The sequence below is a fragment of the Penicillium cataractarum genome, assembly GCF_028827025.1.
Source record: "Penicillium cataractarum strain IBT 29864 chromosome Unknown utg000009l, whole genome shotgun sequence".
Lineage (NCBI taxonomy): Eukaryota > Fungi > Ascomycota > Eurotiomycetes > Eurotiales > Aspergillaceae > Penicillium > Penicillium cataractarum.
The window spans coordinates 1329753-1343374 of record NW_026622745.1 but is presented as its reverse complement, the minus strand read 5'-3'; the positions used below and the strand labels follow the sequence as shown (position 1 = coordinate 1343374).

Sequence of the window (13622 nt, the reverse complement as noted above, 5' to 3'; positions counted from 1 at the left end):
TTTCCCCAGAGCCGTGGGAGCTCTGCAGCAGCAACCGATCCAAATTGGCCCAAAGTGGATGCGGGCTCCATTCGACCGAAGGCGTGGGGCAGGTGACTTACCTAAGCTGAGTTATCTTGCAGGTGACTGCTGTAGATTGGGGGGGGGGGGGGGGGACAAAGCTTTATCCGGGGGTTGTACACCAATCAGAGGTAGCCAGATCAACAGATTAAGGTACAGTGGATAGATCATGTTTATGATCGGTCCCTTGGAACTATGGAGTTTACATTTCTCCTATCTCAGTATTCTACTTATGTTTTACTCCGTAGTGTTGCATCCAGCCATGCGGAATGTGACCCTACCATGTGGTCCCATGTGGCAAGTACCCAGCAACCTTAAACACTCTATGAGAGACTATGGGTTTATGTATATTTCTGTTGGGCTCCTCTCCACACCGACTCGATCGGGTAGACTCTAGTATCATATCAAATAACACTCACCCATGAACACTTTCTTAAAGTATATTTTTTGCAGGTGCAATTCGCTAGACAAATTAAACGCCTTGAGCTACTAAATATATCCCACGATGTAAACACAAAACGAAAATTAGCATGGATCGTTTTGAGAGAACAGTAGATCAGTCCTGCTTCATTGGCCACTAAAACTGACCTGCAGGAGCTGACAGAAATGAATTCGGCACGTTTTCGGCCCGGTTCGAATGCCTTCGGTTTGCTCACATGCAGACGAGGAAAACACGAGAGAAAAAAAGAGAACCGCGATAGTCAGTCTGCGATAACCAGCGCGTCCCAGGTCGCGTCATCTGTATCAACACGCACCTTCCGTGAAACCTCCGACCATCAACCTTCCACTCATCATTCTTCACCCAATTCTCCCACCGTTCCATTCAGACCTCCATCTCAAACACCTGCACATACACCCACTCCCATCAAACCAAGCCATCTCTCCAAGTCAATTTCGAAATGGAGAACCGTCCTGTCGAGGCCATCATTGGGCCCATCCACTACGCCTCCATGCCACCCGGCATTCGTAGACAAGTCGTGCACGACTGGGCCGCCATGGAGAAACGAGTGCGTTGGAAAACCGACTGGCGCCTCTGCACCATCGCCGGCCTGCTGTGCAGCCTCAACCTGCTCGACTCGGGCATCCTCTCTTCGGCAGCTGTCACAACCATGCTGACTGATCTGGACCTGGACCAGGGCTCACGCTTCTCAGTGTCCATTTTCATCTTCACCATTGCCAGCGTCGTCTTCCAGTTGCCCTGCACCCTTGCCGTGCGCTTCGTCGGTCCCCGTCTGTGGTTCGCTGCCATCACGTTCTTCTTCGGCTTGTTGACCCTCTGCACCGCGTTCATTCATACCTGGCGCCAGATGATTGCCCTGCGTGTGCTGCTGGGTATTGCCATGTCGGGTATCTACCCGGGCATGACATACATGATCAGCACGTGGTACATGCGTGAGGAGCAACAGCTCCGATTCGCCTTTCTGCAGGCTGCCGAGGTTTCGGTGCTGGCTACCGGTAACCTGCTCAATTTCGGTCTGAACCATCTGAATGGCAAAGCCGGGCTTGCGGGTTGGCGGTGGATGTACCTCGTTCAAGGTTTGATCACTTGCGTCTTGGGCATCGTCACGTATTGGTGGATGGTCGATTTCCCCGAGTACTCTGAGCGCAGCTTCAAGTTCCTGACCAAGCGGGAGTCTCATATCGCTGCGGCAAGAATTCAGGATGATCGTGCGGATCTCCAGGTAGAGCCTTTCTCCTGGGGCCGGATCTTGGACTGCTTCAAGGATGTCAAGATCTATGGCTTTGCGTGCATGTTCTTCCTGTTGAACCTGGTGTCGACGGCGCTGTCATATTTCCTGCCAATCATCCTGGAAGGTGGTATGGGGTTCTCTCCGAACAAGGCAATACTGCTGTCGGTTCCGGTAAGTGTCAAGAGTTGGTTGTTCGTTTTAAGTTTCGCCCCGTCCTAATCTTCCACGATGATGTCGTTGCTTATGTCGTTGTTTGTCCCGGATGCCCTACAATCGAGGCCGCTAACGTATATATCTTCTAGCCCTACTATTACGCCGCGATCCCCGTCCTCATCACCTCTCTGGCCGCTGACAAATTCCGCCTACGCGGTCCGTTCATCGTGTTCAACGCCCTCTGCATCCTGATCGGCTTTTTCATGTTCGGACTGCCCCAGTCCACCCGGGTAACCGTTCGATACATCGGCACCTTCCTGGCGACCGGGGCGTACGTCTCCAACTGGGCGGCGTTGAACGCATATCAGGCCAACAACGTGGTGGGCCAGTGGAAGCGGGCTGTCACGGCGGCAATGGTTAGCGCCTTCAATGGCCTGGGAGGCGTGGCGGGCAGTTACATTGTCCGTCAGGTGGAAGCTCCGCTGTACCAGACGGCAGTTTGGGTGTCGGTAGGGTAAGTAGATTCTGATTCGTCTGTGAAGATAGTGTGGGGACATTGATACTGAGTTGCTCTACGATGATAGATCCCAAATCCTACTGATGGCGATCGTGGGCGTGTTCACCTTGTATTTCTACAAGGTGAACTTGCAGCAGAAATTCCAGCAACGTGTAATTGAGCACGTGGTACGTCACGCCTATCTCACTTGGTCTCTCGTGGAGGGAAGTTTAAAAGTCGATATGCTAACTTACTATTCCAGCCGTCCTTCCGATACACCTATTAGAGGTGGTCGGCCCCTCCCTTCTCCAAAAACGGTCCACTCCCGACACAAGTGGCCGTTGATGTATGAGTAACGAGATGATGACTTTGCGTTTGCGTTTGCGTTTGCCCAAACTTCGGGCCTAATATCAGTACTACGATTCTTATCTCCCATGCTCTAATCAATCAGATAGTACTGATCCATAAATCAATATTCTATTATTGATGACTCTCAACTTTTGTTCTAAAAGACACGAAAGCAGCCCCACAAGGCCTAATCTCATCCCCTTCCTCATAACTCCACCATCTCTGATCTTCTAAATCCTCAAACGAGGAACGTGAACTATACCACGCACTCCCAGGTTCTCGCGGTGTACTAATAGCTCTAGAATTTGCGAGTCCAGCTTCGCTTTTCGTTTGTCGGCGTGTGGGCATGTACCAGCATTGGTGGCTCTCTCGGGGTGGGGGTGTAGACCCGGATAGAGCGGAGAGGAGGCGTTGGGGGGTGAGTCGGATGACGAGGGGCCAGATTGTTACGAGGCAAGAGGCGATTATTATAGCTGCACCTTCGACGACGGTGAGGATGCCGAGTTTTATAGAGAACCCTGCTTTATGTGTTAGAATCAGTGGAGGTATGGTCTAAATGGAGGTGGGGGAGCCGTACAGGTTACATCGCTCAATTGTGTAGGGGAATTGAGCATGTAGATCACCATTCGGAGGATACTCGCTACAGTTCCGCTATTGAACAAGTCAGCACTTCATATCTAATATCGTTCGCAGACAGGAAATACTCACAGTCCACCCAACAAAAACACCACAGTCAGCGCTACCTTCTGCGCCTTTGGTGCCTGCAACTTCCACACCAACGGCAACGGCAGAAGAAGAATCAAAATACCCGTCAAGACATTAAAAGGCGAAATATACCGATAGAATAAAGTTTGATCAATGCACGTCCCATGGCTGACGGGTGTACTCCACCCATAGGAGACCGGTGAGCATTGGAAAATTGTTTGGAAGAAGACTGTGATGCCGATGGCTAGGACGAGAGATCCTACAAGGTAGACGAGGATCTGGAATTTGCGGATGCAGAAGATCCGAATGTAGAAGAGGAGGAGGGAGATTTTGGCGGGGGTTATACAGAGGGGGAAGTCGAGAAGTTCGAGGACGAAGAAGAACTGTAGTTGTGTTAGTATTGCGAGACACGTATAGAGGGGGATAGAGGGATGGGTCCTGGAGGGAATTGGATGAAGATACCTTGCGGACGAGAGCTACTTTCTCTTTCGGGTTGCTTAATTCCTTGAGATGATATCCGAGTCCTGCGAGCTCGACCACTGGCAGTCTGTCAGCTTTCGATGTTCGGTGATCATGGAGATCCGTAATAGTACTTACAGACGATATATAGGATTGCCTTTGCCAAGCTTCCAGCCTAATTAGAGAAAGATTAGTATCGAGCATCACACTGTGTCCGGAAATTCCTCACCAAAGCAAGTAGCATGACATAGTCATCGAGTCCACATCTCATGCGCTGCATATAGCGCGTATAAAACCGCGCCGCCACAAAGACGATCTGCACCACGGACAACACCACACAGACGATAATCAATGCCTCGCCCCCGTCCGACGGCGACGAGTAGTTCACCTGTTGTTCCTCGCCCATGATAATGTAAGGGAACGAGACACCATCGATAAGCAAGTGAGCTCCCACATTGGGCTAAGACTGCCGGTGTCCATTGACCAGAAATCACAAAACACGACGATCGAGCCAGGGTATACTCGTTTATTTTAACAGCCGGGTGCATGTCCACTCGGAAGATCTTCGCCGCCATACAACCAGGGAAAGTTTATCACTTGGCATATTCTTGGGACCGGACCCCCTCCGAACACATCTTTATCCCGAATTATGGGATTCACAAAACTCTACCTTGACGAATGGGGTAACTAATCTCCGCCATTTTTCCCGGGGACCGGGGACTGTCCCACGGAGGGCCGTTGAGTCACGGAATTTCGGATTCTCTGCTGCGCTCCTCGTACGTGCATGGCGCACAACCTGCCCGGCTTGAAGAGCACTCTACTCCCATGGATCCTGGATCGTAGTCGACCTTTCAATGGTGGGGAGGGTTAATTTCCCGTTGGATATGATTGGCCCACCACGATAAGGTTGACCCAGTTCCCGGATCGCCGGGACGATGACATGCATAGATGATCTCATTGCTCCACGAATCCTCCAACGATACAGTCGTCCACCAAAGATTGTCTGGATTAATAGAAGCTAGCCCTCATCGCCGGATTTAGTAGCTCAACCCCTCCTTCTAGAATGCTTCCATCTGGGATATACTCCAATGGACGTGCGTCCTTTCGCCCTTGTGGGGACTATCCATATAAATCGCCGGCTTTTTACTTTCCAACGAAGTGCCGATGTTTCCCCAGACGGTAGATTTCCCTCATTAATCGGCTAGCCACCACCCTAGCTCCGCGGAGATGCTTGTCTCCCACGAATATTGGGAGAACCCTATTTCGTCCCGAGACCGCGATTCCGCGGTCCGGATGAGGTGGTGGTGGAGGAAGAGACGGACAGGCAGTAGCAGCAGCCTTGCTGACTCGTTCATACTTCTACCCCGCCGGTAGTATATCTTTTTTGGGAATCCTCCGCCTCCCAGCTGCAATTTATGGCACCGGGAGGTGGGGGAACCAGCCCGGCATGGAGGGTCATTTTTGCTAGGCTCGTTCCGAAAAGGATGCACGCGGGTCCACGTCTTCAGTACGAGCGAGTTGGCTATACTCGCACTTTTTGTCTAGAGAAGGCACCGAGGATAGTACTGGTCCGTACATTCTTTGCCATGTGCGGTGCGGAGCCTTGGTGGTCTATCTTGGTTTCGGGGAATATCGTGGTTTGTGCTTGGCACGCGTCATACATTACAACGGTCGGATTTTCATCAACCCTTTGTGTCGATGGACAAACGATTGTTTCAATTTTGCCAATATTAGTAGGGTAAAGGGTGCTAAATATTGGGGAATGGTCGATCTCTTGATTTCTCGATGCATTGACAGGCTAATCGCTAGCTGCAGATCGAGATCGTCGATCACACCGGCACTAGTTCTAGTCATTTATCCTAAAAGTCATCCTTGTTATCCTCTCAAGCTTGATGAACCCAAGAATGGAACATATTCACCCGCTCCGGGTGCGGGGAAGAGTCGAATACTTACCGGAATCTCGGTTTCAGATTAGCCGAGACTACGCATATGCTTGTCCCTCGATGGAATTTCTCAAAGTCTCGAGAAGTAGAGAAGCAAGTTTAGCTTGGAGTGGGATCCATTTTCAGGCCCCGTCCCCACTTGTTTTCCAACTGATCTGTCGGGTCTGGAACGTTCGTACTGGAATCGTATTCTCAATTTCTCGGGGTAATTTGGGGGCTCAAATTTGGATAGAGTCATATTATTCGTGGACTATTAGAAGTGATGAGGATACGTGTTTCCCTCTGATGAGGATACGTGTTTCCCTCTGATGAGGAAACCTGACGAGGAAACCTGACCTTGGGCCGCATTTTTGTACAACGGCCTCTGCACCAGCCGACATTCCAACCTTGTCATATTCTTCACTCCGGTACTCTGGGTCGGGCTGCCGTTGTGAGACTGGAATCAACGGTCCCGATCATTCTCAGAACTACGGAATGTGTAGGTTCGAAAGTGAAGGACCTGCAGGATTTGATCCAGCCACAACCGTAGAGTGTTGGATCTGCACTGTCGCATCATCATGTGCTTGTCCTAGGGTTGGGGGGGACTGGAGAAGATGCTTGAAAGGGATATGTCCAGGTCAGTGATAATTTGGCTCATATTATTATTCCAAGAAGAAACTATCTATACAGCTAGATTGTGTTTGTGGGTGCTCCGGGTGCTCTAACAAGGCGCACCTGAAGCGAAGGTAATCATTCATCAAACTCTAGTCCCCGTATTGTCCTCGGCCGGATTGTCAATTGTTTCCTCGGTCCTTGCAGATGCGAGTAGTGCTGTGCAATCAGGTTTAACGGGACGGCTGTTTCGCCAGGATGGGAAGATGCTGTCTCTATATGCTCAGTGACACTAAAAGACGGCCCGTCATGACCCGTAGGCTTGCTCCAGAATGTTACTGCGTAGCAAGCAGCCCCATTCGACGAAGATGATGAAGAAGGTGGAGGAGAAGAGGAGGAGGATGAAGCAGGCGATGATGATGTGGAGGAGGGCGGTGTTTGAGCTATGACCTCAAAATCATAGATTCGAGAATGTTCAGGAGGGAGCATATTTTGTTGAATAATTTCCTCCGACAAGGCATTGAGATGCGCCTCCTCAATCTCCATAATGCGAGAGAAAATAGCGTGGTAATGTTTCGCGTCGAGAAGCCACTCGCGCTTAGGAACTTTCAGCAACAAGGACAAAGCCCAGCGGCGAAGAGAAGGCCATCGGCATTTCCAGGCCAGTAAGTGGAAACAAAATAGCTTGCCGAAATCCAAACTCAAGAGTCGGAATCCATCCTCAGGGAAGCGACTTTGATCGGAGATGAGACTGTCGGCTATTGATATCATTTCTTCGTACTCGGTTCGTGCGCTATCCCATGAGCATTCATTGTCGGCCAGGTAGTTGCGTCTCCCAAGGGTTTCGGCCATTTTGATAATGCGAACGACACTAGCGATTTGTCTCTCTCTGTATCCCCATGAGGAACCTTTTCGGAAGACCAGGTCGTCAAAGTTAGACTGCCAATTAAAGATGATCTCGTCTATATTCTTGGGGCACCGGTCGACATCTTCAACGGCCTGACCTTTGCTGGGCGATTGTTTATCGTCGAAGTGCGCACTTCCAGACGTGCACGTAATCACGTCTAGTAAGCCAACCCTGGCCTGTTGTATATTCTCGAATCGATCACCGAGAACAACAATGCCATTTTGGTCCACTGGATTCAAGAAGAACCCGTTATCTCTCGCATCTTCCTTCTCTAGGATGTTGGTACGAAAGACGCTGAGAAGTGGTGCAATTTCGGTTTCCATAAAATATGATTCATAGGAATCATAACTTTGACCCCATGGTTTATTGGAGAGAGCCCGCGTATTTCCTCGCCATGACTCCAAGAGGTTGATTCCACTTTTGACATGAGACCTGGCTGCCGTCAGGTTTCCTTGAAAATACTCAAAGCAGGTGAATAAAATATTCGCCATGAACGTCAATGAAATCGAGGTCTGCTCTGTTTTGAGCTTTTGAAGCAGAGCACGGATAGCCCTGTTATAGAACTGAATCGGTAGTCCTTGGCCTTGAATACTCCATTCTTGTTCAGCTGGACGTGATAGCATCTCTTCATGGAGGACTGCAATCGCTGCAATGGCGTGCCGGATGGTAGGCTCCACAAGGCTCGACTGGGCGACACTACCCTGGAAAAAGGCGCTTTCGAAAGAACCAGCTAATTGTTTTGCAGATTTATGAAAGAACAGCTCCAGTGCTCGGGCTTCCATGGGTGATTCGACAGCAGGAGCCGGGGCTAGTGCCCTAGGTACCATGACGAGGGGCTTGGATGATTCATAACCGTCGCATGTTCGTCCAGTACGCAGACATCTGTGTTATTGATTAGCCCTATATTTGCATATATGGATAGATGAAATACATACCGCGAGCAAGCAGGTTTTCCTTCGTCGCATTTCACCCGTCGAGTCCTATATCCTGTTAGAATTTTGGTCAAAGGATAATCTTAGGCCGCACTATCAAATATGGTCTGAACTCACTTGCATGTAATACAACCCGTGCGAACCTTCGGCTTGAAGGCGCGTTTCCGATTTGAGTTTACATTATCTGATTCCTCCGCCATTCTGGGCTTTCAGGGAATGTACGGGTGGCGCGGCAGCCACCGCAACACCTCGTATTAGAGGAGGTTTCACACGAGAGCTCCGACTGTTGATAAACAGCGGTGCACCAATGATCCAATGCGGCTTGTGCAAGACTTGGGGATATTAGGGAGGTATGAAAGAAAGAAAGGTGAACCCAAGTCGGTCCCAAAATCGAGACATAGTCTTGGGCTGGCACAGCAGGGATGTTGGTTGTCTTAGAATGGTGTGGGGGCGAGAAGGTGGGGCCACAAATGACGGAGGCATGCGGCCGGATTATGCTGAGATTCTCCAGCAAAAGCTCGATCAAAAGTTGAGATAGAACGAAACGAGGCTAAAGAATTTTCCATTTTTTGTGCAAATGGACTATGTACCCTATTTGTGACCATTTAATGCCTCTGCGAAACGCGTAAGCACATGTATCACGTGTCAGCCACATTCTATAGTGTCCCTATTTTGACCTATACGAAGTACAGAAATTAATGGCATGTCTTACTTCTATGGCCTTACAGACTTGCTAAATGGTGGGATGGAGACAATATCCCTAAATTATGTATTGAAGAAGAAAGGGGTATATGGCAAGCAGAAACTAGACATGGCAGGGGACAAAAGTTTGTAGGGCTCAAGGGTAACAGATATGGCAGTGGGTGCCATGTACAATGATCATTCAAAATCAAACCACTCGATCCTTCTGCTCTAGTTTCCCGACTAATCGCTTCATACCCGCCCACTCCTCTGCTGGGACTTCCTCCGACGGACCACCCAGACCCTTGCCGACTTCGAAGACCGTAACCACGCCATTGAGACCGCCAGTCGCCAGGCGTCGACCTTCGCGCTCCTCCCAAGCAACCTTGTTGAGACTGCGGGATGGCATGGCGCCAGGGCCACGAGAGGGTGTCGTCCGTACAACCGGGACCTCGGTGTCTGTGTAGAGATCCCATACCTCGACGTTGCCAGCACCGTCGACGAGAGAGAAAACGCCCGGTCTGTGAGGAGACCAGCGGGCATCGTACACGACATCGTCGCGGACAATGTCCAGAATAGGCGAGACAACCTGGGCTGAGGACATTCCCGATGTGAGAGCAGCAGTCGTCGCTGGGGGCCGTACGCGCCAGAGCTTCACACTCCAGTCCAGACTGGAACTCAGCATAAGGTCTCCCAGATCAACTGGACCGCGTGCAGGATGGAACGCCGTTGACATGATTGGCGCGGCGTGGCCGCGGTATGCGAGGCGGTGGTCGGTTCCTGCCTTTGCTCCGGCTCGGTCATAACGGTGGCAGGGGTAGATACCTCCCTCCTCGGTTCCGACGATAAAGAACGTCGGATCAGACTGGGGGAATGACATGGTAGTTGGCGCAAGATCTTCCGTCTTGGATGGAGGGGGCGTAGTCAGCTCGAGGTATTCTTGCGGCTGAGAAAGCATGTCGACGGTCCAGCCACAGACGACTCCGTCCGTGGACACGGTCAGGATATTATGCGCATTTTGTGTACCGATAATTGAGATGCTGTAAACAGGATGGGTATGTCCAGACCCAGTCAAAGGAGTCTTCTGTACGGGAGCGCCGCCGCCGGCGCGCGAGGAACGAGTATCCCATAGAAGCACCTGGCCTGAGTATGAGCCTCCCACAATTAGGTTAGGGTGGAAAGGGGAGAATTTGGCGGCGAGAATATCAGAAGTAGAGTGAAACACGTATTCTGGTCGAGAGTGCAAGTGTTGGTTCCAGACTTGGACAAGTCCATCGGGTTCATGAGGGGCTGAGGGATTCTTCGTGTATGATGCCAGGACAAGCTCCGGAAACTGGATACAAGTTAGTATTAGGGGCACAAAGACCATCTCTCCAATGCGGAAGAAAGCATACCTTGGGTGAGAAGCTCAGGTCGGTGACCATGCGCTTCTTGCTCCATCGCTCATCATAGAATTGGCAGACCTCTCGGATACCCCTCCTCTTCTTGCCAGTCTCTTCATCCTCTTCCACGTCTCCATTCACGCCAAGTTCATAGTCTGCAAGGACGTCATAGTCTTCATCCAATGCCCGCTCGATCACCTTTGAGGACCGCTCCACAAAGTCCAAAAAGTCGTCGGATGAAGTAACCGCCTTCAGCTCGTCATCGTCAAGCGTGCGCAGGGGGTACCGGAGTTGTGTAGATTGCGTAGTTGCTGCCGCAGCCCCGTCCTGGTTCGTAGCTTGCAATTCTTCTTCAATCTCTTTGCGAATCTTCTGCCGGATTTCCTCATCGCGCTCCCGGTCTCGTCGACTGAGACGCTTGCTTGACCGTGTAGTGCCCACTTGTTCCTCATTATCCGAAGCAACTGATCCATCTTCTGACTGGGGTGGTGATTCGAGACCGTCTGTTTGCACGGCCTTGCTGTAGGTGACGAGCTCGGGTTTGGGTTCAGGGGGAGGCGGGGCTTGAGCTTCGGGTGCGGAGTAGGTGTAGGGCTGCTCTTCTCCCATTGTCTGTACGGCAATGGACTGTAACTGCGGTCGGGATGTAGGGGATAAGGTCTCGGCGTTCTCTCCACTCAGTTGACTGGCGCTCAATACTGAATTCGGGCGACTTCCTTTGCGCGACAGGCCATCCGCCCCATGGCTGATGGAAGCTGATCCAGGTCGGTCCACCAAGCGCGAGATCAGATCATCGAGTTCGGCTCTACTATCAGAGCGACTAGGCACAGGCGAAACAATCTATAACAAGAGAAAGTCAGACTGCGATCGAACTGTAGATTGCATTCTTCAGGCCGCGTTACCTCTGAACTATCCCCGATGCTGTTCCTGTTGTTGTTGAACTCCTTCTGGCGAAGTTCGCGCTGTTTTTTCAATTCGGCCAGCTTGGCCCGCTTGGCCAAGATCTCATTTTTGCGTTGTTGCATCGTCGACATCTTGAAATCATGGGGAGCCGACCAGAGGCGTAGCTGAAGCTACAAGTAGTAGCGTTGGTTGCGCTTTATTTACCGGGATGACATAAGCGCCCAGGTCCGAACGGCGCCGGAAAAACTCGCGCAGAACAGGGACTGAACCACCTCGCCTTGCCCCAACCCGGAGATTCAACTGCAATTGACGGTCGACTTCTGTTGAACGGTCCTTCGGATATCCCGCTCCTTATTTTATTGCCTTCATTCCGTCTTCCGGCAACTTCGCAGAAATGGCTAGCACTCAGGGTGTCAACGTGAGTCCTGCCCCGGCCTAGGAAACACCCGCCCCATGCATCGATGCGAAATCGGATGTTCTAACCACCCATTGCTCTTTATACAGGTCTTCCGTTACTCGGCTCTCGTTGCCGGTCTCATCTACGGTGTCTACCACCAGTCATCCCTTACCCAGGCCGCCAAGCGCACAGAGATCGAGCACGAGTACGCTCGCAAGGAGCGCCTGATCGAGCAGGCCAAGGCCGAGTGGAAGAAAAAGACCCAGCCCAAGCAGGAGACCACCACGCAATCCAGTGGATGTACGTTGATAACCACTTTGCCCCTTCGATTGAAAGACTACACATTGGCGTTCGGGAATACCTGGAATCGCCACTCCTCCGAACGCGCAGCGCTAACCGCTCCATTCCCTACAGTGATCACCGATTTCGAGGACCCCAAGTTCGATCTGGAGGCATTCTTGCTGGCCAAGGCCAAGGAGAACCCTTGAATATGTTAAGAGATAGTATAGAGGAGGAATGGATACGCATCTCTTTGCGGAACTCGCACCTCCCCCCAGGGTATTAGACGTGATTGCTCGGGTCCATTTATTGTACGATTGTTTGGGTCTAATTTGCCCCCGAGTTGCGACATTGCGAGCGAAAGATGCAATGATTTCTTTTTGATTCGTTTTCTTTTACTCATCGTTTTAGACGTTATCATTTGGGTCCTGTACATACCCTGGGCTGTCGTGCGACTGTACACTACAGTTGGACCACAATGAGCAAAAAGATCGTGTTATGCATTCCGGCGTTACCACTAGCCTTTTTGTTTCTAGATTGGCTTAGTGTTGATTATTTCGGCGCTTTGCCATTGTATCGGACTCTTCGATGAGAGTACGTAGACCCGGCGTCCCTCGGCTTATCGGGGAACCCTTCAGCGATTTGCCATTTCTCCCCGGACCCTCCGTACGCCATTCACCTTCCGCGATTACCCAGCATTGCCATTGTCTCCCGAATCCCGTTCGAGGAGGTCTGGTCGGTGGGCTGCACGACAATCGGAGAGGGGCGCAGTAGCCGAGCCGCCGGGTCCCAGGTCCATCCGCAACTTGTGAACTTTTCGATGATAGCCGAGTCTCCTTGTTCTGCGGCTTGCGGGTCAAGGCCAAGGTAGTTTGCAGCGGTTTCAGGCCTTATCGCTTCGTAGGTTGTGCTGATCGCGATCAGTGTATCGTCTTGGAAGAAGTCTAGGAGGGTGCTTCGTATTAGCAGTCTGTAATCACATTCTGGCTCTAGATTCGAGCATACTCTCATATCTTCGAACTAGTGGTTGCAGGCTTTCTGGCCATGGCAGCCCTCGGAGAATCTGGTAAACCTGGGCATGCTGGGTCTGCCAAAGTGCTTGAAGCAAAGTCAGGCAGTTCTGTAAAGATGGATCTTGGTGTCGCAGGGCTTCGGGCATTCGTTTTGTCAGAGCTCGAGCTTCCGGTCTATATCAATGGTTTCATATTAGTGTTGATCTTTTGCAAATCATATTCAAGGTACTGACAGTTGCTTGGTGAGAAGATGGGCGAAGAAGAAGCTCGAGTAGAATAAGCTCAGTAACTGAGGATCGCCGGCTCCAGTTTCTGCACTCCCTGAACCAGCAGACATGATAGATGCATCCGTTTCGTATTGCGACAAGATCTCAAAGAGCTGTGACGAGGGAGTATTGGACGCAGCCAGCTTCGACAGCTGCTCCAGGGAGAGTGGAGGCAGCTCCATCTTGGAACCGTCCACGGAGGATGATGGTTTTCGTTGCCAAATGAGGTCTTGTATCTCTAGAGAATTCGGTAAGATTTCTCCGGTGGAACACTTCTTGAATCTGTGGAGTGGGCAACAGATCAAAGAGAACAGTGAGAAGTGACGATTGCGGGGAGCAGTCGGAGGTGGCGCCTTCTTCCGGGAGGCAGCTCGGCGGTCACACTAAAGCTCGGTGGTGCTAGAGAATAGTGCATG

General features: G+C 51.2%; 6 protein-coding genes across 6 annotated transcripts; 2 read left to right on the top strand and 4 right to left on the bottom strand.

The window, feature by feature from the left end:
• Positions 1-959: 959 nt before the first annotated feature.
• Positions 960-2686, top strand: N7496_011090 (putative MFS transporter; the record flags this gene model as incomplete). Its single annotated transcript, XM_056704003.1, has 4 exons — positions 960-1922; positions 2054-2418; positions 2489-2588; positions 2663-2686. 4 exons carry the CDS (start codon positions 960-962, stop codon positions 2684-2686), a joined length of 1452 nt encoding a protein of 483 aa, XP_056549963.1.
• A 194-nt stretch (positions 2687-2880) lies between these two features.
• Positions 2881-4318, bottom strand: N7496_011089 (uncharacterized protein; the record flags this gene model as incomplete). The annotated part of the gene is made up of 6 exons (XM_056704002.1): positions 2881-3266; positions 3326-3399; positions 3457-3836; positions 3916-3992; positions 4051-4087; positions 4142-4318. The coding sequence occupies 6 exons, from the start codon at positions 4316-4318 to the stop codon at positions 2881-2883; spliced, it is 1131 nt and encodes a 376-aa protein (XP_056549962.1).
• A 2266-nt stretch (positions 4319-6584) lies between these two features.
• Positions 6585-8485, bottom strand: N7496_011088 (Zn(II)2Cys6 transcription factor domain-containing protein; the record flags this gene model as incomplete). Its single annotated transcript, XM_056704001.1, has 3 exons — positions 6585-8235; positions 8289-8333; positions 8403-8485. The coding sequence occupies 3 exons, from the start codon at positions 8483-8485 to the stop codon at positions 6585-6587; spliced, it is 1779 nt and encodes a 592-aa protein (XP_056549961.1).
• A 689-nt stretch (positions 8486-9174) lies between these two features.
• On the bottom strand, positions 9175-11382 carry N7496_011087 (uncharacterized protein; the record flags this gene model as incomplete). Its single annotated transcript, XM_056704000.1, has 3 exons — positions 9175-10299; positions 10361-11188; positions 11251-11382. 3 exons carry the CDS (start codon positions 11380-11382, stop codon positions 9175-9177), a joined length of 2085 nt encoding a protein of 694 aa, XP_056549960.1.
• Positions 11383-11645: 263 nt separating this feature from the next.
• Positions 11646-12136, top strand: N7496_011086 (ATP synthase subunit e; the record flags this gene model as incomplete). Its single annotated transcript, XM_056703999.1, has 3 exons — positions 11646-11669; positions 11756-11948; positions 12063-12136. 3 exons carry the CDS (start codon positions 11646-11648, stop codon positions 12134-12136), a joined length of 291 nt encoding a protein of 96 aa, XP_056549959.1.
• A 466-nt stretch (positions 12137-12602) lies between these two features.
• N7496_011085 (CSN8/PSMD8/EIF3K family protein) lies at positions 12603-13388 on the bottom strand (the record flags this gene model as incomplete). The annotated part of the gene is made up of 3 exons (XM_056703998.1): positions 12603-12871; positions 12933-13114; positions 13174-13388. The coding sequence occupies 3 exons, from the start codon at positions 13386-13388 to the stop codon at positions 12603-12605; spliced, it is 666 nt and encodes a 221-aa protein (XP_056549958.1).
• Between the last annotated feature and the right edge of the window lie 234 nt (positions 13389-13622).